We start from the raw sequence: 21,998 nt of genomic DNA on the forward strand, positions 1-21,998 counted from the left end.
GCTGTTGGTCAACAGAGATTTCTTTAGTCAAGCAGTAGCAAAAAATTATAATAATTGAATGGTGTAGCTGTCTGATTCGCAGCAGTCTGAGCGGACTAATCCATTGTGGAGGCCGTGGGGATGGCACAGTCCATCACTGACATGTGCTACTAAAATTGTATATGGTTATATTACGTAAGAACAATGGTACAACACCAATACAAATTATGTTCGTTTTTTTTAACCAATGCGCTTCAGTTTTGGATAGCGGTTGCTATCTGTGGCTCTGAAACATCAGTGCTCTATTGAATTGGCGTCTTTTGTTAGACCATGTTGCTCTGTGCATAATAGCACATTTAACCAGCATATTGGTGTTGAGAACAATGTGGCCAAGGCAGCAGCGGCATTAGGAGATGAGAAAACCACACTAAGAAAAGTGAGGAGAGAGGAAACATCAATCAATCATTCAACATCCTAACTGGCTTTATAGATCATCCATATATGTATGCAGAAGTAAGACAGATCCTGCTTCTGTTTGAGTGTTTAAGACCTACTGATTCCGTGAGCACCAAACCTAACGCAACCACATGTCGGATAAACAAATTCACAAATTTGGCTTTTTTAAATATTTGCTATACTGTAATAAAGGCTTTATACATTTTTTCTTAGAACAGCCTCTCTGGTATTTATTTAGTGTTTACATTGTTCCAAATTGTATTTCTAATAATAACCCTCCTTTTTCTTGATCTCGTTGATGTTAATAATAATAAGTAATGTTATTATCATTAGTAAGCTTTGCATAACCACTCTAGAGTTATATGCCAAAGAGCGCATCCTGTTTAGTCTTAATACTTAGTCTTAATACTTAGTTAATAAGCCTATATTTCAATACTTATAAACAGTACCAGTCAAAATTTTGGACACACCTACTCATTATTTATTTTTTTTAAAACTATTTTCTACATTGTAGAATATTAGTGAAGACATCACAACTATGAAATAACACATATGGAATCATGTAGTAACCAATAAAGTGTTAAACAAATCAAAATATTTGAGTTTCTTAAAAGTAGCCACCCTTTGCCTTGATGACAGCTTTGCATTCTCTTAACCAGCTTCATGAGGTAGTCACCTGGAATGCATTTCAGTTAACTTCTTATGGCTGCAGGGGCAGCATTGAGTAGCTTGGATGAAAAGGTGCCCATTGTAAACGGCCAGCTCCTCAGTCTGTTGCTAATATATGCATATTATTATTAGTATTGGATAGATAACACTCTAAAGTTTCCAAAACTGTCAAAATATTGTCTGTGAGTATAACAGAACTGATATTGCAGGCAAAACCCTGAGGAATATCAAACCAGGAAGTGACTTCTATTTTTATAGAACTCCATGTTCCATAGCCTCCCTTTGCTCCATTTAAAGGGATATCAACCAGATTCCTTTTCCTATCGCTTCCTCAAGATGTCAACAGTCTTCAGACAGTTTCAGGCTTTTATTTTGAAAAACGAGCCAGAAAGATGACATCACGTCAAGTGGTCGCATGAGTTTTGCTCGTGCAATTTGATTTTGATTTTGATTTGAGTTTGGACAGCCATTGCTTTTCCCTCCTACTGATAGACATTTGCGGTTGAGGCCTCTCTACTTTGCTCCGTTCATCTTTCCCTCAATCCTGATTAGTCTCCCATTCCTTGCCGCTGAAAAACAACTCCACAGCATGATGCTGCCACTACCCCGCTTCATCGTAGGGAAGGTGGCAGGTTAACCTTCAGACATGACGCTTGGCATTCAGGCCAAAGAGTTCAATCTTGATTTCATCAGCCCAGAGAATCTTTAGGTACTTTTACTGAGGAGTGTCTACCGTCTGCACACACAACCATAAAGGCCTGATTGGTGGAGTGCTGCAGAGATGGTTGTCCTTCTTGAAGGCTCTCCCATCTCGACAGAGGAACTCTGGAACTCTGTCAGAGTGACCATCGGGTTCTTGGTCACCTTCCTGACCAAGGTCCTTCTCCCCCGATTGCTCAGTTTGGCCTGGCGGCTAGATCTAGAAAGAGTATTGGTGATTCCAAACTACTTCAATTTAAGAATGATGGAGGCCACTGTGTTCTTGGGGATCTTCAACGCTGCATAAATGTTTTGGTACCTTTCCCCAGATCTGTGCCTCAGCACAATCCTATATTGGAACTCTACGGACAATTCCTTCGACCTTATGGCTTGGTTTTCCCCCTGACATGCACTGTCAACTTTGGGACCAAAATAGACAGGTGTGCCTTTCCAAATCATGTCCAATCAATTGAATTTACCACAGGTGGACTTCAATCAAGTTTTATAAACATTTCAGGGATGATCATTGGAAGCAGCATGCACCTTAGCTCAATTTCAAGTCTCATAGCAAAGGGTCTGAATATTTTCTTTATTTTTGTAAAAACCTGTTTTCGCTTTGTCATTATGGGGTATTATTGTATGTAGATTTTAGAATAAGCCAGTAACGTAACAAAATGTGGAGAAAGGGTCTGAATACTTTCCGAATGCACTATATGCTACTTGTCAACTAGTAAAACTGGCTAAGTATGTACTGTATAGATGTAGTGGAGAAAGAGGCCACAAAGAGTGCGAGGAGTGTCCATTATGCATCAACAGATTACTTATGTTGCTTGTGTAGCTCTGAAACGTGGTCTTGATGGCTCAGTTGGTTAAAAAAATACTGGGAACACCAAACTGCTGTGTGACTGTCTACATGAACTAATTTGCAATGCAACTATAATAGAATGATCATAGGAGACACAAAGCTATGTGAATCTGAGTATGATCCTATTAAAAAAATTAACTCTTCCCTTCAATTTCTAGCACGACCTCCTAAGAACCAATGTGATACAAAGCCACACTGAGCAGCACAGCAGGCCAGTTTGATAAATCCCCAACTAATAAACATTTCTAAAATCCTGTTTTCGCTTTGTCATTATGGGGTATTGTGTGTAAATTGAGCGCATTTCTTTTATTTAATCCTTTAGAATAAGTCTAACGTTATAAAAGGGAAGGAGTGTAAATACTTTCTGAATGCACTGTATGTTGCAGTTTCAGCAACATGGATGATAAAACTGTGCCGCAAGTCTGAGCACAGTCAAATCGATTAAGGTCAGACTCCCTCTAGTAATTTGTGTCTTAATTATTTCATCAAACCGTACGCTTTATGATGACATAAAGAGCATTGTGTTGAAGACTGCGATTTTTACAGTCAGAATCGCAGAATGGTGATCTTACTAAATGACGAGTTGACTGTGATATTAGGTTGCTTCTTGTGTAAATATTTTCAGTCTGGATTTTAATGATTTGTATTTGGTCGACCTATTTTTTTATTTTTGGGGGGGACAGCGCTAATATTTAGACAATTATTTTCTGAATCCTCTTTCATGACTTCTTATTACTACCTTCTAATTTGTACAAGGCTCAAAATGACAAAAGTTGAAGTGTCTCTTGATGTTGGTGTATTTACCCATGTTGCATTGTGTACCAGGCAGCAGGAGGCAGTGGGAATTTCAGCTGGTCCTCCTCTAACCTAGCCGTTGCCACAGTGACAGTCAAAGGAGTGATGACGACCGTCAGTGACATCGGCGTCAGTGTGGTGTACGCCCATGATGTACGCAACCCAATGCACTATGGCGCAATGAAGGTGAGACCGTGTGTGTATATAGATAGCCCCCCACTCTTCATTTTACAGAATAACCTCATTACATATCTTACGTCTTTTTGAACTGATATTAAAACTGTACTGGTTAGTATATCTATAATGTTTGGAAGAATGTTACGTCAATTAAAATAATTAAACGAGTCCATCGAAAAATTTAGCAAGAACTGTTACCGTTGTCTGGACTTCAGCTCACTGCCCTTCTATCTCCCATCCCCAGGTGTATGTGGTAGAGCCGGTGGGGATGGACTTCTCTCCTTGCCCGGTGGAGGCCCGTGTGGGGCTGGTGCTGGAGCTGCCCCTCCGGATCTTTGGCTTGCTAGGGGAGGGGGGAAAGTGGGGAGTGGAGCAGCGGGTGATGCTGAGTGACTGCAGTCACTTTGACCTGCAGGTGGAGGAGGAGACACAGGGAGTGTTCCAGCTGCTGGAGGGTGAGGCATTCCCCCATACTTTGCAGTTTAAAACCCTGACAATACTTTACCTAGCTTGGGGGCAGAGCCTTCAAAAATACCCTCTGTAGTGTTCAACTTTTATGTTCTTCTCAGATTGGCAATACGGTTTTAATTTCCCTTGATCCACAGAGGAGCGTAAGATCTACCACTTACATTTGATTACTAGCCTTGGATTTGAAGCATCTTATTGTTGTCTGTTGTGTGTCTGTGTTGAGTAAGATGTGTATGAAAACAGATAGACTTTGTTGTCCTCTAGGGCCAGGATTGCAGCCGTATGTCTCTGTCTGTCTCTCTCCCTTCCTACAGGTGTTAGACTTCAGTGCAGCTTTTGACATTATTGATTATGGTCTACTGCTGGAAAAATGTATGTCTTATGGCTTTACACCCCTTGCTATAATGTGGATAAAGAGTTACTTGTCTAACAGAACACCGAGGGTGTTTAATGGAAGCCTATCAAATATAATTCAGTTAGAATCAGGAATTCCCCAGGGTAGATGTTTAGGCCCCATGCTTTTTATTTATTTTTTATTAATGATATACCACTGACTTTGAGTAAAGCCAGAGTTTCTATGCATACGGATGACTCAACAGTATACACGTCAGCTACTATAGCGACTGAAATGACTGCAACACTCAACAAAGAGCTGCAGTTAGTTTCGGAGTGGATGGCAAGGAATAAGTTCTCCCTAAATATTTCTAAAACAAAGTATTGTTTTAGGAACAAAACACTCACTAAACCCTAAACCTCAACTAAATCTTGTAATAAATAATAAATACTGTCATGGTCAAAACATATTGATGCAGTAGTAGCTAAAATGGGAATAAGTCTGTCTATAATAAACCGATGCTCTGCCTTTTTAACAAAACTATCAACAAGGCAGGTCCTGCAGGCCCTAGTTTTGTCGCACCTTGACTACTGTTCAGTCGTGTGGTCAGGTGCCACAAAAAAGGACTTATTGCAATTGACTCAGAACAGGGCAGCACGTCTGGCCCTTGAATGTACATGGAGAGCTAACATTAATATTATGCATGTCAATCTTCTGGCTGAAAGTGGAGGAGAGATTGACTTCATTACTACTTTTATTCAATGCACCGAGCTGTCTGTCTAAACTACTGGCACACAGCTCGGACACCCATGCATACCCCACATTACATGCCACGAGGTCTCTTCACAGTCCCCAAGTCCAGAACAGACTATGGGAGGCACACAGTACTACATAGAGCCATGACTACATGGAACTCTATTCCACATCAAGTAACTGACGCAAGCAGTAAAATTAGATTTAAAAATCAGATTAAAAGAAACACCTTATGGGACAGCGGGGACTGTGAAGCAACACAAACATTGGCACAGACACATGCATGCATACGCACACACACACACGATAACATACGCACTATACATACACATGGATGTAGTCATGTAGGGGCCTGAGGGCACACTGTGTTGTGAGATCTGTGAATTGTAATGTTTTAAAATGGTATAAATTACCTTAATTTTGCTGGACCCCAGGAAGAGTAGCTGCTTCCTAATGAGGATCTGTAATAAATACAAATACAGGTAGGCTGGCTCCAGGGCAGGACCACTGCAGTGGGGTACGGGCCCAGGCTCTTGCCCCAGGATACACAACCCTGACGGTCAGCTACACCCACGGCAATGTCCACCTCAGCACCAAGATCACCATTGCTGCCTACCCACCACTCAGAGTGAGTCCATGCCCCCCCTACCTGTACCTTAAGGCATGGCCTATTCACACACGTTCATTTCATATTGGTCTACATCAACCTCTTCCCCGGTCAAAGCATAAAAAGAGACTTGAGATTGAAGTTGTTTTGTAAAGCTTGTTTTTAACCCCTGCACCTACACACCCTGATGAGTTGACCTTTACCTGTGCTCTTTGTTGTGGTGATCTCAAATCTGATCAGTGATCTTCAGTCACTACTCTCCCAGCCAACTCTCCCTAGAGCAGAAAAGCCAACCTTTTAATTAGCAGAAGATTGGGACACGCACACACTTGCGCGAAAGCCTGTCGCATGCTTCCCAGTCGGAACAGTTTGCTGAAATGTTGTGATTTCTTTTGGTTCATTTTGGTGTTAGGCAGGGTTGTTGTTGTTTTTTTAGCTGTTTGCACACCCAACATTTTCTTAAGGGAAGTCTAAGTTCAGTAGCTGACGTAAATTCAAATACAATTTTATTAATCACATGCTTCGTAAACAACAGTTGTGAACTAGCAGTAAAAAATAAAATGCTTCCTTATAAAGACCCTTCCCAACAGTGCAGAGAGAAAGAAAAGAGATAAATAATAGAAAAGTAAAATACGTAATAATAGATACACAATGAGTAATGATAATTTGGCTATATACAAGGGGTACCTGTACCAAGGTGATATGCAGGGTATGAGGTAGATATGTACCTATAACTAGCAATAAAGTGACGGATAGTAAACAGTAGCTGCAGCGTATGTGATGAGTCAAAAAGTTTGTGCAAAAGGGGTTAATTGCAGATAGTCCGGGTAGCTATTTGGTTAACTATTTAACTAACTATTTAGCAGTCATTGCTTGGGGGTTGAAGCTGTTCAGAGTCCTATTGGTTCCAAACTTGGCGTATCGGTACCGTTTGCCATGTAGAGAGAGCAGTCTATGGCTGGAGTCTGACAATATCTAGGGTCTTCCTCTGACACCGCCTGGTATAGAGCTCCTGGATGGCAGGGAGATCGGCCCCAGTGATGTAAGCCCCTTCGTCGGTGATTAGTCAACGGTACTACTCATAGTAGGAGTGGGAACTATGGATGGGATTCTTCAATGAAGTGTTTGTCTTTCACTTACTGCACCAAACATCTTAGTTAGATGTAAAATTATGCGACTACGACCGCCTCTGCAAAAACACTACAGATTTAGTTTATTTATCATAGATGAATTCTGACTAATTTGAGGAAGTGTATGCTGGGTATGTTGTTGCTATGGCGTCTCAAGAGGGACAAACAGTAATATTACCGTAATATCTCATTTTTCAAGCAACGGTCTTTTAAGGGATTATGCGAGGCACAGACGTACGCTTAGCTGCTTGGAGCAAACCGAACCAATATGCGGGCGCCTTTTAACACCCAGACACACACACACTTTTTTCTCTGCGATCAGGGCAGAAGTGCAAGGATCAGCTAGTGTTCAATTACCTCCTGGGTTTCGTCAGTGTTTTGTGCATTTTAATTATGCCCTCATGCACTCAATACACTGATTTGTTTTCTCTGTTGCTGCTTTGGCTCAAGTACTTCACTGTAATGGAATTGATGTCAACTCGGCCCATAGAATGGACAATTTATGTAAAGCAGAGAGGCATCTCCATTCCCATGCATGGATAATTTTGTCATGCATCCTCTCTTCCATGACCATGGGTTTTCATCCCATTAACCCAAGTGCATGGTAAGACGGTGCTCTTTGGTACATTACCAGGAAATTGTTATTTTAGGAGGTTAAGATAAGCTTCTAATGAGTGAGCCAGATTTGTCGTTACTCTTACTCTGAGAAGGAATCTGGGAGTTTATGCTCCCTTCAAATAGCTACTGTAGCATTTACCTTAACATCCTATTACCACGTTGTCTGTCTGTCTTCCTGCTTGACCTAGTTTGGCTGTCTGACTTGAACTCATGTGTTATTTACTCATTGAAAAACCTCCTGAAGTTGAACCATTTAGGATTAGCAGGGTCAAACCTGAGAGCTTTATCCAGAAAACATCTAACAAAAAATAAGCAGTAAATGTTCATCAAATATAATTTTACTCTACAAAATACAGTATGCCACTTCTCCATTCACTAACCTGTACATGCTCTACATGTTGGCATGTGCAGGCTGTGGACCCTGCCTCTGTTGCCTTGGTGACCCTGGGCTCCTCTAAGGACATGCTTTTTGAGGGCGGACCCAAGCCCTGGGTCCTAGAACCCTCCAAGTTCTTCCGGAACCTAAAGGCTGAGGATGAGAACAGTGTTAGCCTGGCTCTGACTGGGCCCACCTCCCGCAGCTACCTCCGACACTGGGTCCGAGCAACCTGTAGAGCCCTGGGAGAACAGGTGAGGGAATGGGCTTTTTCTTGTTCGGCACCTACTGAATATGGCCCTAGGCTTTAAAAAAACGTTCTAGCTCTTTAAGATACACTGTAGATGAAATGCTTTGTTACAAACGGTAATACGTCTGTTATGAACAGGTAATAAGCGTGTTAAAACTACCTCTCCAGGTGTTGGCACTTACTGTGGGGAACCAGCCTAGTTTGACCAATCCCTATCCTGCGGTGGAGCCAGCAGTGGTGATGTTCGTGTGCGCCCCTCCCTCTCGCCTCACCTTGGTCCCTGTGTACACAAGTCCCCAACTGGACCTTACCTGCCCTCTGCTGCAGCAGAACAAACAACTGGTGAGAAAAATAAAAGGGCAGCACACATTCAAACACACTTGGCACAGGAGCTGGCTACACAAAAAAGGCGGCTGGCAACAGTAAACATGTCGTCGTCCCTCACGAATGATGCATTAAGTGATCTATGCCAAGACGCATCATTCACCCAAGTGGAGTAAAAATGGGCCCAGTGGTTGCTGAGATATCGTGTGGGTTAGCCAGACTCATATCCCTGAGTCAAATGGATCAAGTGATCTAAACATGTGCCTGTTAGAGCACCACATGAGGTCGATATGAATATTCTTGCATATATTGAGTCTTGACAGTGTTTGCTACATGTGTACCAAAAGTGGTTACAATACAAATATTCTTGACTGATTTTATATGCATTTTTGTTCCAGACCACGTAAATGTTTATTGGTCAATAGTGGCCATGTTGTTTTAGGTACTAGTCTGGAAAATGTTGACCTTTGTCCATAGATGCCACACATCAAATGTAGTGCAGATCGGTCATTCGGTGTCAGAAGAGTAGCGGGATTTTCACAAAATTCTATATGGTGGAAAATACATCATGGCAACCATATGGGTCCCTGAGGCAAATTTTGTTCCTTGTAAGGAGAGACTTATGTACCAAATTTCATGACTTAGGTCATGGGCGGCAGGTAGCCTAGTGGTTAGAGCGTTGGACTAGTTGCAAGATCAAATCCCCAAGCTGACTAGGTAAAACATATGTCGTTCTGCCTCTGAACAAGGCAGTTAACCCACTGTTCCTAGGCCGTCATTGAAAATAAGAATTTGTTCTTAACTGACTTGCCTAGTTAAATAGGTAAAGGTAAAATAAATTAAAATCAAGACTGGGTGAGGGGTGTGAACTCTCAAAGTTTGCTTTTTCAATCTCTTGTAATAGCGCCACCATCTTGCCAATCAGTCTCATTTTGTAAATTCTTGATCTCCATGGCAAGACTCATAATTCACCGAAGTTTCTTCAAAATCGGGCCAGTGCTGTTTTGAGCGATCGTGTGTGAGAACGAACATACTAACGGATGGAGACAATTTCATTGTGGGGGATAACTAAAGAAATAAGATCATGTCAAGTTTGCCATTCTGCCTTTCTTAATTGCACCTGGGGGGATAAATAAAGTTGTATTGAATTGAATGTCTTCATCCTTGTCAGTTTAATTTAGAAAGAAATAGTGCGTTGGAAGAACTGTGTAACATTATTTGTTGCAGGTGCCTGTCTCAAACTACCGCAACCCTGTGCTGGACCTGGCTGCCTTTGACCAGCAAGGCAGGAAGTTTGACAACTTCAGCTCTCTGAGTATCGTCTGGGAGTCGACCAAGGTGTCCCTGGCCAGTATCGAACCCACCATGCCTATGAAGCTGGAATTACTGCAGGACAGCAACAAACAGAAGAAACTTCATGGTATAATTTTGATATTCCTCATGATGGTATCCTTGCTTGATTTTATTTGTATTCTTTGGTCTAATACCAGGTGAAACCAGGTATAATACCAGTTGTTTTTGAAGGCAATTTCAACAGTTTTGTCCAACAGAAATGTCCTCTTATGTGTCAGGTCGTCAGACGGTCCTTGTCCACCACCAGTCTGGGACTGCTGCTATCACAGTAACAGCTCTGAGTTACCAGGTCCCCCACCTCAAGGCTGCTAAGGTTCTCAGTCCGGTAAGACAGAAACACAACCTTTAGCAGAGAAACATCACACTTATCTTACGTAAGTAGACAAGCCACCATTTTGAGAGCCATTGTGAACATTTGTGGGTTTTTCACTTCCTGTGACTGGCAGGCAGGATGCTGTTGGCTGAATGTGTGGTGGCCTGTGACCACAGAAAATAAACATTTCATCAGCTTAGAGGTTGCTATAGCAACACAAGGCATGAGAGCCGAAAGTCAGATCTTCAAGAACTGTACAGATGTGACCCACCACCTGAATTCGGTCCTATGTAGTAAAATTTGACATTGGATGAAAGTAGAGAGACTGAGCTAGAAGACTGTATATCATACACTGCAGTTGAGGAACAATGGGGAAATAATTCTGCCTGGAAAGTTGATATACTTGTAACCCCACTTTTGAGAAAATGGCCCCTGAATGTTTTTGCTACACATTCCAGAGAGCTCTAATTTGTCTACACATATTTAGCAATATTCACACCCTCTTAAGCCTTAGCCCCACCCATCTATTTTAAGGATTCACAGTGTGAAAGTAGTAGTAAAAATGCATTTGATCTCGTCCTTGGCCTATATCCTAATCGGATTTTGATGCATGTCATGTTCTTCACATTACCGTCTCTGGTAAACACACACTATATCAAATAAAATCTAGGTTTATTTGTTACATGTACAGGATATAGAAGGTGTCAACGGTACAGGGAAATTGTTACTTGCATAGTGGAGTCTTTTGTTTAGACATCTAGCTAGCTAAACAATGAACTATAATCTGAAATCTAATGCCGTGTTCAAAAGTACTGGGAAATCGGAAATATCTGACTTCCGACTTCAGTGCGTTCAACTGGGAACTCGGGGGGGGAATAGCTCCAACTGGGGAAACATTTATTTGAATGGTCACTCAACTGGAAATTCCAACTCGAGCCTCTTTCTAGAGCTCCGACTTTTCCGACCTGAAGATCACTGAAGTGATGATTTGACCTCGTATTTTTCGGATTTCCCAGGTATTTTGAACATGGCAATACTACCATGCATGGCTCTGCAGGTAGCAAAAGCTAACCAACTAGGTTCAATGTTAGCTAGCTATCTAACATTAGGCTTTAACTAGAAATGCAAATGGTTTCAGAGATACAAATACTATTACTACACAGATCGTACACGTAACATTAGCTAGCGAGCCAGCTAGCTAACAGTACGCATTAACTTGCAATGAAAACGACTTTCTGACAGAATTAGAAACTTATAATATCTGAAAATGTAGCTTGACTTACCCGTATACATGGATGAACACTTCTCCCTCTCTGTAATGGATGTGAGGGTTGCCCTTAGTTTGAAGATGTAATCTGGAGGCCAGTGTTTTATACAACAGTCTTCTTTCTGTGTTCTCTTTTTGAACTCTCTCTGCATTTGGCAGTCATCTCTCTGCTTCCACCGGGCATTACACTGATTTCAAAACTCGTTCAATTTCTTCCGTGACAACGACACCGTTTCTTCCCAACCATTGTCATCAGAAGACTCTACCATGTCTGGTTCAATTCAAATGTTTTTACCTAAATCAGGGATTTCCTCATTGTCTGATTCATTTTCAGAGTCAGCATGGCACAATCATCCTCTAGAAAGTAGTACATCGCAACTTTTTCCCACTTTGTCGAGGGCACTATTACCTTCAGGGCAGCAATGTTGAGAGAAGTAGAAAAAACATTTTCAGTTCTTCATGATATCTTTCAAAAAAAGCTGCAGGTAGAAAGGATTATCCTCACATACTGAGCAGCTCATGTTACAGACAGAAGCATGCTACTTGTCCAGCCCATCCATTATCTCAACCAATCATGGCTAGCGGGAAGGTTCCTGTATTTTTCCATGGCTAAACCAACCCTCAATGTAACAATTTCATTAATATTTACAGATACAAGTTTGTTATTAAGGCACATGAAAGTTTGTGTTCCCGAAGGCATTTCTGCAACAACAACAAAAAAACATTTTATCAAAAAAAAAAACATGTTCAAATGCCTCTCCTGTGAAGTAGTGACGTGCGACATAGGCCTAGTTTCTTGAAACGGGTCACAAATACTAAAGTACAGCATTTAATTTTGCCATTGATACTAAGACTTCCCCTATGATTCCACTTGACCTTAACCACAGAACTCAACTTTTTAAGAACACCGCCATGTAGGGTAATCTCATCTTGGTGTCACTCTGACACCTGTAACCATGGCACCCATCCTGTTTTATCTCACCCTCTTTCTGGCAGTTTGACCCTCTGACTCCTGTCTCAGCCACTCTGGAACTCCTATTGGTGGAAGATGTAACCGTCAGTCCTGAAGCTGTCACCATATACAACCACCCTGACGTGCGGGTAAGAACTGGAGCCTGTGTGAAATGTTCAGTAGTGTTGCAGATAAATGTATGGCATAGAGCTGACAGAATATAATGTGACCCATCCTTCACTGTCGCTGTCAAAGGTAATATCTGCTTCATGTATCCCATTTCTATGGTCCTCCAGTCTTCCCTCACTGGGCACCACTAGCTGCCATGTAACCCCCTCATTCAGTCTCCCTCTGTATCACTTGACTGCTCACAGATCCCAACTAGCTGATAGCACTGGATTATGATGCCTTGAAATTAGAGCTGGTATGATAAACCAATTTTTTTTTTATAGACCCCGAACACTTATTGTGGACATTTTGCTGATATCGTTCATTATAATAAATAACCTATAAGGCCCTACTAGAGAAATGTGAAGTTTGAAATGAAATAAGTTTGCTAATATGGTTGATTGTTGGTTGGACAATTGATAGCTACAACATTGAAAGTAGTAGTAGGAGTTATTTCTTTTTTTAAACTTTGCTGCACATTAATGTTATAAACTTACCGTTCAATTTATTGTGATATGGATTTTTTTCTATATTGCCCATCTCTACTTGAAATATTACACACAGGTGGCCCACTGGCCTGGCTGATATATTTCACACAGATGGCCCACTCAGCATGGCTGATAAGTTCTGCTGCATGGATTCTCATTATAATTACAAATTATTACTTGTGGCCCATGATGTGAAAAACATGTACCTTTCAGCTGATATTGTGATTGGCCTTGACTGCTTCTTTGTCATCATGTCCATTGTGGTGTCATGCTTTCATCCATGGCTTCTCCTGTTGTGTATCCTGCAGGCTGACCTAGCCCTGAGGGAGGGCTCTGGGTATTTCTTTGTCAACACCAGTGTTGGAGGGATAGCAGATGTGGTGTACCAGGAGGCCCAGGGATCTGCTGAGGTGAGGAGAATCACAGAACACTGAGCCTACCACTCTCTTTTGAGTGTACTTTTTATAGGGTTAGCACACCATGGTTAAATATATGTATGATGATGTGTTCTATACCTGTCTTAGTTCCAACACCTCCCTTGGCCCATTATCATCCTACTTTCTAACAATATTGTAGCTGACGTGATGCTCTGAATGCCGTATTGATGAAACATCCGTGTGCCTTGAGAAAGGTTGTAACATAAAATGAAAACGTCATATAAACCCTTTCATCACTGGCCTCTCCATGTGCTCTAGGTGGTTCCAGTCCAGCCGGGGACAGTGCAGGTGATGGTTCATGACCTCTGCCTGGCCTTCCCAGCCCCTGCTACAGCTACGGTCCACATCTCAGACATACTGGAGGTTTATGTCCGAGTGGTTGACAAGGTCAGTGGCCATCCTCAATACTTTATCCTGCAGGGCAGAGACCCAAAGGCTGTGTATCACTGGTTTTCTGAAACCACACTGTGAAGTATTCAAGAAATGGATATATACATACAAACAAACAGGATTAAGATGCTGTGAATGTTGGTCGATCCTCTCATGGCAATAAAGCCAACTTGAATTTGAGTGTAGCTGCTTGTATACTTAGTAATACAAAAAAAAATTATGCAAATGATTAATGCAATTGGAGCCAGAAATAGTGCTTGTCGTATTAAAAAAACATGAACTGGTTTCTTGCAGGTGGAGATTGGTAAATCTGTGAAAGCCCATGTCAGGGTTCTGGATGACAACAAGAAGCCCTTTTTGGCCAAATATTTCCGCTTTTTGAATCTGAAACTCAGTGCAGCGTCCGGTATCATCTCTCTGCAGTAAGTTACTGTTACATTAATGAATCATAGAAGTATAAAGTTTTGTTCTTAGAGCAGATATGATTACATGCAGACCATCACATTGCCATTGCCTGTGTCACTGGGAATGGAGAAACGGATAGGAATTACTCTTGCATGCACCGCGGGATGTATATTTTGCCTACGTTTCAGTAAAGTAGACATTGAGTTCACAATTCATGTTGTGTTTTCCCCAGAGCACTTTCAGATCCCTCAGAGAAGGACACGGCAATCTTCCTGGTCAAAGGCTTAGCAATTGGACAGACCAGCGTGTCTGCTATGCTAGTAGACAAAACTGGAAGGAAGATTGCGTCTGCTCCTCAGCAAATAGAGGTAGGAGGGTCTTCATGAGACTCACTGAAACATGTTGTCCAATGATGTTATATTATGTGTGTTGAAAGACACTCATTTTTGTTTTGGTCTTTCTAGGTGTTCCCACCATTCAAACTGATCCCCAGGAAAATGACTCTGATAATCGGAGCCATGATGCAGGTACATTGGATTGTTACATTTTCAGATTATTGTGGGAAGACTCTGGTCTCTGTCCCTGCTGTCCCCCACACTGATAAGACAGGATGTCCTGTTTTAAAGAATCTCATTTTGTGAAAATAATTTGAATCAGCATACGCTTTAAAATAGGCCTTTCCAGCTTACCCGTTGTGCAACTGCTCATTTGTGGTCTTTGCATTTGTGAAGCTCTCTACATGCTATTTAATTACTGAATATTAAGTCATTGTAAATACACACACCCTGTGAGTAACATATTCTAACAGACTGTGCATGATTTGATTGCCTTGACAAATGTAAAGACCCCACATTGACAAGAGTTGAACATGCTGTCAGTATCCTCACTGCTAGTCACGTGAAACTGCTAGTCTACCATATTTATTTATGACACACACAGACACCACCCTTTACCTCGTCTCCATGTTGTAGATCACATCCGAGGGCGGCCCACAGCCCCAGTCCAACATCCTCTTCTCCATGGCCAATGAGGAGATGGCATCTGTTAACGACATAGGTCATGTCAGGGGCATTGCCATTGGCAACGTCACGGTTACAGGACTGGTTCAAGCTGTCGATGCCGAGACTGGGAAGCTTGTTGTTGTCTCTCAGGTAAAATACCTGTACATCATCGGTACATCATCCTTTTTCACTAACTGAAAGTGATGTACTTCTATTCTAATGTTTCCTATGAACAGGATCAAGTAGAGGTTGAAGTTGTGCAATTGAGGGCCATTCGCATCCGGGCCCCTATCACCAGAATGAAGACTGGGACACAGGTAACACGTGATAAATTAATTAACTCTCAAATGGTCTCTGACAGTGTCCATAGGACATACTTCACTCTAATTGAGATGCGTTATATTGTGAATATCAGGACTTACAGACGTGTGAGCTGCTTTGAGTTGCCTCATCCTGTCCCTTCTCCTAGATGCCTGTGTATGTGATAGGGCTCACCAGCAGTCAGACCCCCTTCTCCTTTGGCAACACCCTGCCTGGCCTCACCTTCCATTGGTTCACCACCAAGAGAGACATCCTGGAACTCCAATCACGACATGCCGAGGTGGGAACCAGTTTTTGATCGCAAGGTTTTCTTGATGAGTGACAAAGGTTCCATTCAAGGCCACAGGCACTTTAGTTTTCAACTGATTCTATAATAAGCCATAAATAGTGTAGTGGAAAAACTAGTTTGATTAATTTATAGATGAGTCGGATCTTTTGTTTTGAGCTCCTATGATTCTTTGTATCAGAGTGACTGAATTAGGACAAAATGATGCTCCACCTACACCAGAGAAACAACATCTGATATTTCTACTGTCTAATTTCTAACTATATTTCTGCTTTCATTCACTGATTAAAATGCCTATCTCTTTGTAGGCCTCTTTCCAGCTCCAGTCAGAGCATAACTTTGCTATGAGCGTAACAGGGAAGACTAAAGGAAGGACAGGGCTGAAGGTGGTGCTCAAAGTCACCGACCCAAAGGCTGGACAACTGGAGAGGAAGCTACTAGAGCTCAGTGATGAACTCCAGATCCAGGTACTATACTTATGCAGGCACCTACAGTGCCAGTCAAAAGTTTGGACACACCTACTCATTCAAGGGTTTTTCTTTATTTTTTAAAATGTTCTACATTTTAGAATAATAGTGAAGACATCAAAACTATGGAAACATATAGTAATCAAAAGGTGTTAAACAATACACAATTCTTCAAAGTTGCAATCCATTGCCTTGATGACAGCTTTGCATTCTCTCAACCAGCTTCACCTGGAATGATTTTCCAACAGTCTTGAAGGAGTTCCCACATATGCTGAGCACTTGTTGGCTGCTTTTCCTTCACTCTGTGGTCCAACTCATCCCAAACCATCTCAATTGGGTTGAGATTGGGTGATTGTGGAGTCCATGTCATCTGATGCAGCACTCCATCACTCTCCTCCTTGGTCAAATAGCCCTTACACAGCCTGAAGGTGTGTTGGGTCATTGTCCTGTTGAGAAATAAATGATGATCCCACTAAGTGCAAACCAGATGGGATGGTGTATTGCTGTGGTAGCCATGCTGGTTAAGTTTGACTTGAATTCTAAATAAATCACAGACCGTATCACCAGCACAGCACCATCACACCCTCCATGCTTCATGGTGGGAGCCACACATGTAGAGATCATCCGTTCACCTACTCTGCGTCTCACAAACACCCTGCGGTTGGAACCAAAAAATCTCACATTTGGACTCCAGACCAAAGGACAGATTTCCACAAGGTTAAGGCCCATTGCTCGTGTTTCTGGGCCCAAGCTAGTCTCTTCTTATTGGTGTCCTTCAGTAGTGATTTCTTTGCAGAAATTCCACCACGAAGGCCTGATTTCATGCAGTCTCTTCTGAACAGTTGATGTTGAGATGTGTCTGCTACTTTAACTCTGTGAAGCATTTATTTTGGCTGCAATTTCTAAGGCTGGTAACTCAAATAAACTTATCCTCTGCAGCAGAGTTAACTCTGGTTCTTCCTTTCCTGTGGCGGTCCTCATAAGAGCCAGTTTCATCATAGCACTTGATGGTTTTTGCGACTGCACTTGAATAAACTTTCAAAGTTCTTGACATTTTCCACATTGACTGACCTTCATGTCTTAAAATAATGACACTCATTTGTCTTAGCTTATTTGACTTGTTCTTGCCATAATATGGACTTTATCTTTTACCAAATAGGGCTATCTTATGTATACCACCCCTACCTTGTCACAACACAACTGATTGGCTCAAACGCATTAAGAAGGAAAGACATTCCACAAATGAACTTTTAACAAGGCATACCTGTCAGGAAGTCCAGGACCCAGTTGCACAGGGTGGGGTCGAGACCCAGGCTTGATGACCAGTTTGGAGGATGCTATGGTGTTAAATTCTGAGCTGTAGTTGATTAACAGCATTCTTACATAGGTATTCCTCTTGTCCAGGTGGGTTAGGACAGTGTGGTTGCGATTGCGTCGTCTGTGGACCTATTGGGGCGGTAAGCAAATTGGAGTGGGTCTAGGGTGTCAGGTAGGGTGCAGGTGAATATGATCCTTGAATAGTCTCTCAAAGCACTTCATGATGACGGAGGTGAGTGCTACGGGGCGATAGTCATTTAGCTCAGTTGCCTTAGCTTTCTTGGGAACTGGAACAATGGTGGCCCTCTTGAAGCATGTGGGAACAGCAGACTGGGATAAGGATTGATTGAACATGTCCGTAAACACACCAGCCAGCTGGTCTGCGCATGCTCTGAGGACCTTTTGCTGCGATTACAGCTGTAAGTCGCTTGGGGTATGTCTATCAGTTTTGCACATCGAGAGACTGACATTTTTTCCCATTCCTCCTTGCAAAACAGCTCCAGCTCAGTGAGGTTGGATGGAGAGCATTTGTGAACAGCAGTTTTCAGTTCTTTCCACAGATTCTCGATTGGATTCAGGTCTGGACTTTGACTTGGCCATTCTAACACCTGGATATGTTTATTTTTGAACCATTCCATTGTAGATTTTGCTTTATGTTTTGGATCATTGTCTTGTTGGAAGACAAATCTCCATCCCAGTCTCAGGTCTTTTGCAGACTCCATCAGGTTTTCTTCCAGAATGGTCCTGTATTTGGCTCCATCCATCTTCCCATCAATTTTAACCATCTTCCCTGTCCCTGCTGAAGAAAAGAAGGCCCAAACCATGATGCTGCCACCACCATGTTTGACAGTGGGGATGGTGTATTCAGGGTGATGAGCTGTGTTGCTTTTACGTCAAACATAACCTTTTGCATTGTTGCCAAAAAGTTCAATTTTGGTTTCATCTGACCAGAACACCTTCTTCCACATGTTTGCTGTGTCTCCCAGGTGGCTTGTGGCAAACTTTAAACGACACTTTTTATGGATATCTTTAAGAAATGGCTTTCTTCTTGCCACTCTTCCATAAAGGCCAGATTTGTGCAATATACGACTGATTGTTGTCCTATGGACAGAGTCTCCCACCTCAGCTGTAGATCTCTGCAGTTCATCCAGAATGATCATGGGCCTCTTGGCTGCATCTCTGATCAGTCTTCTCCTTGTATGACCTGAAAGTTTAGAGGGACGGCCAGGTCTTGGTAGATTTGCAGTGGTCTGATACTCCTTCCATTTCAATATTATCGCTTGCACAGTGCTCCTTGGGATGTTTAAAGCTTGGGAAATCTTTTTGTATCCAAATCCGGCTTTAAACTTCTTCACAACAGTATCTCGGACCTGCCTGGTGTGTTCCTTGTTCTTCATGATGCTCTCTGCACTTTTAACGGACCTCTGAGACTATCACAGTGCAGGTGCATTTATACGGAGACTTGATTACACACAGGTGGATTGTATTTATCATCATTAGTCATTTAGGTCAACATTGGATCATTCAGAGATCCTCACTGAACTTCTGGAGAGAGTTTGCTGCACTGAAAGTAAAGGGGCTGAATAATTTTGCACGCCCAATTTTTCAGTTTTTGATTTGTTAAAAAAGTTTGAAATATCCAATAAATGTCGTTCCACTTCATGATTGTGTCCCACTTGTTGTTGATTCTTCACAAAAAAATACAGTTTTATATCTTTATGTTTGAAGCCTGAAATGTGGCAAAAGGTCGCAGAGTTCAAGGGGACCGAATACTTTCGCAAGGCACTGTACCTCTCGTGTCTGAGCCGTTGCGACTGATTGCCTTGTGGAGGGAATAGCTACACTGTTTGTATTCGGTCATGCTTCCGGTTGCCTTGCCCTGATTTTAAAAGCAGTGGTTCGCACTTTCAGTTTTGCACGAATGCTGCCATCAATCCATGGTTTCTGGTTGGGGAAGGTTTTAAATAGTTGCTGTGGGTACAACATCACCGATGCACTTGCTAATAAACTCGCTCACCAAATCAGCGTATTCATCAATGTTATTGTCCGACGCTATGCGGAACATATCCCAGTCCACGTGATCGAAGCAGTCTTGAAGCTTGGAATCAGATTGGTTGGACCAGCGTTGAACAGACCTGAGCACGGGCGTTTCCTGTTTTAGTTTCTGTCTGTAGGCTGGGAGCAACAAAATGGAGTCGTGGTCAGATTTTCCGAAAGGAGGACGGGGCAGGGCTTTGTATGTGTCGTGGAAGTTAGAGTAATAATGGTCCAGGATGTTTTTCTGCTCAGGTAGCGCATTCGATATGCTGCTAAAATTCGGGGAGTTTTTTGTTTTCAGATTAACCTTGTTAAAATCCCCAGCTACAATGAATGCAGCCTCAGGATATGTGGTTTCCAGTTTACATAGAGTCCAATGAAGTTCATTCAGGGCCATCGATGTGTCTGCTTGGGGGGATGTATATGTCTGTGATTATAATCGCAAATAATTATCTTGGTAGATAATGCGGTCGACATTTGATTGTAAGGAATTCTAGGTCAGGTGAGCAAAAGGACTTGAGTTCCTGTATGTTGTTGTGATCATACCACGTCTCGTTAACCATAAGGCATACCCCCCCGCCCTTCTTCTTACCATGCATTCCAGGTGACTACCTCATGAAGCTCGTTGAGAGAATGCCAATCGTTTGCAAAGCTGTCATCAAGGCAAAGGGCTATTTTGAAGAATCTCAAATATAATTATTATTTTTTTGGTTACTACATGATTCCATATGTGTTATTTCATAGTTTCGATGTCGTCACTATTATTCTACAATGTAGAAAATAGTGAAAATAAAGAAAAACCTTATTAATGAGTAGGTGTTTCCAAACTTTTGACTGGTATTGTATATGCCAGGGGAACTCATATCCCAGGTTCGCTGTTTTTCTTTTCTCCCTTGTAGTTATTTGACTGATGGGTCAGAGATCTCAATCTTCCGGTGTCCTAGGTCTGGATCAGTCCCTTATTAAAGCTTAACAATGAAAATCAGTAGTACTACTGGCCTAGAGGTCTGGATTTGAGAAATTAGTATACTACTACTACCATAACACAGTACCTCTCTTGGTGTTCATACCCAGACACAGCACTGCGATTGGTTTTTCTGTGTGGCTGGATCACACTGTCTCAGAAATATATGACACGACTACTCAGTTTATAGTGCTTATCTATGGACCTCCGCTTGTTTTCCTGTTCCCTTCAGCCTAAAAACAAACTGAAAGTGAACAAAAAACATGCTGAGAAGTCAGAATGTAAATCAATGATGTTTTGATTGTGGTCGAATACTTAAAGCAGAAGTTTGCTTTTAAACAACCATATATTTTATGTAAATATAATGTTAAAAGTATTTGGACCCTTTTATTTGCTATTTCACTAGTTATCTTTTTTACTGAACCCAACCAGCGATTCACTTCCTCCATTCTCGTTGTGCAGTACGGGGTCCCCGAAAACGCCCAAATACGTTCTTTTAGAAATGGATCTCAGTATCGTGATGCAGGTCTTTAGATGTTGTACACATGAAATTGCGTAATTCCACACTTTATCCGTAATGTTACTCCATTTTGTGCGATTCGAGCTGTTTCCCCTAACCAGACTACAGCTCTCTGTGAAGCCTGCTGCTAGAATGGACGAAGAGGTATCGCTCGGTTCTCAAACAAACATAACGCTGCAGTTCGTAATGACACCATTTCATGTGAACGACCTCTAAATACCTTCATCACTATACTGAGAGCGTTTCAGTTTGTACCCGGATGAATTTGGGTGTTTTTGGAGCCTTTGTTTTTTTTTCTAATCCCCCATACTGTACAACAAGGAGGTGGAAGTGAATCGCTGGTTGGGGTACGTTTCTCAAAAACAAGTGAAATTGCTATTTTAAAAAAAGTTTCTGGGCCCTTCTATAATGTGCCATTTACATCAATAATAGAGATTTGGTTGTAAAACAAGCTAACTTCTCCTTTTTAAAGTGTAACTTTGTAAAGTGATAAGAAGGCAGATTGGCCTGCGACGTGTCGTGTGCATCCACTTCAAACTGCATTAGACTATGTCGTGTCACGAAGACCCAAACATCAAAGGATGGGTAAAAACCTCCAGTTAATTAGGCCGTCAACTCTTCCCTTTGATCAAGGTTTATGACAAGCTGCACATGCTTAATCCAGCTGTGGAGGCTGAGGAGATACTGATGGCTCCCAACTCTGGGCTCATACTCCAGACTAACCGGTAAGGGAATAGGGACCTACAGTTGAAGTCAGAAGTTTACATACCATAGCCAAATACATTTAAACTCAGTTTTTCACAATTCCTGAC

At 41.9% G+C, this 21,998-nt stretch overlaps 1 protein-coding gene across 1 annotated transcript in view; it reads left to right on the forward strand.

Moving 5' to 3' along the window:
* Positions 1 to 21,998, forward strand: part of nup210 (nucleoporin 210) — a 59,762-nt gene that overhangs the window by 15,575 nt on the left and 22,189 nt on the right. The window contains exons 12-29 of the mRNA XM_029663937.2: positions 3,494 to 3,649; positions 3,885 to 4,095; positions 5,678 to 5,823; positions 7,962 to 8,180; positions 8,345 to 8,518; positions 9,728 to 9,920; positions 10,072 to 10,178; positions 12,430 to 12,534; positions 13,350 to 13,451; positions 13,737 to 13,865; positions 14,163 to 14,290; positions 14,506 to 14,641; positions 14,738 to 14,800; positions 15,245 to 15,424; positions 15,511 to 15,591; positions 15,744 to 15,875; positions 16,190 to 16,348; positions 21,820 to 21,911. Of these exons, the coding sequence (XP_029519797.2) occupies positions 3,494 to 3,649; positions 3,885 to 4,095; positions 5,678 to 5,823; positions 7,962 to 8,180; positions 8,345 to 8,518; positions 9,728 to 9,920; positions 10,072 to 10,178; positions 12,430 to 12,534; positions 13,350 to 13,451; positions 13,737 to 13,865; positions 14,163 to 14,290; positions 14,506 to 14,641; positions 14,738 to 14,800; positions 15,245 to 15,424; positions 15,511 to 15,591; positions 15,744 to 15,875; positions 16,190 to 16,348; positions 21,820 to 21,911 (2,513 nt within the window). The remainder of the gene's footprint in view (positions 1 to 3,493; positions 3,650 to 3,884; positions 4,096 to 5,677; positions 5,824 to 7,961; positions 8,181 to 8,344; positions 8,519 to 9,727; positions 9,921 to 10,071; positions 10,179 to 12,429; positions 12,535 to 13,349; positions 13,452 to 13,736; positions 13,866 to 14,162; positions 14,291 to 14,505; positions 14,642 to 14,737; positions 14,801 to 15,244; positions 15,425 to 15,510; positions 15,592 to 15,743; positions 15,876 to 16,189; positions 16,349 to 21,819; positions 21,912 to 21,998) is intronic.

Source organism: Oncorhynchus nerka, linkage group LG7 (genome assembly GCF_034236695.1).
Source record: "Oncorhynchus nerka isolate Pitt River linkage group LG7, Oner_Uvic_2.0, whole genome shotgun sequence".
In the NCBI taxonomy this organism is placed as follows: domain Eukaryota; kingdom Metazoa; phylum Chordata; class Actinopteri; order Salmoniformes; family Salmonidae; genus Oncorhynchus; species Oncorhynchus nerka.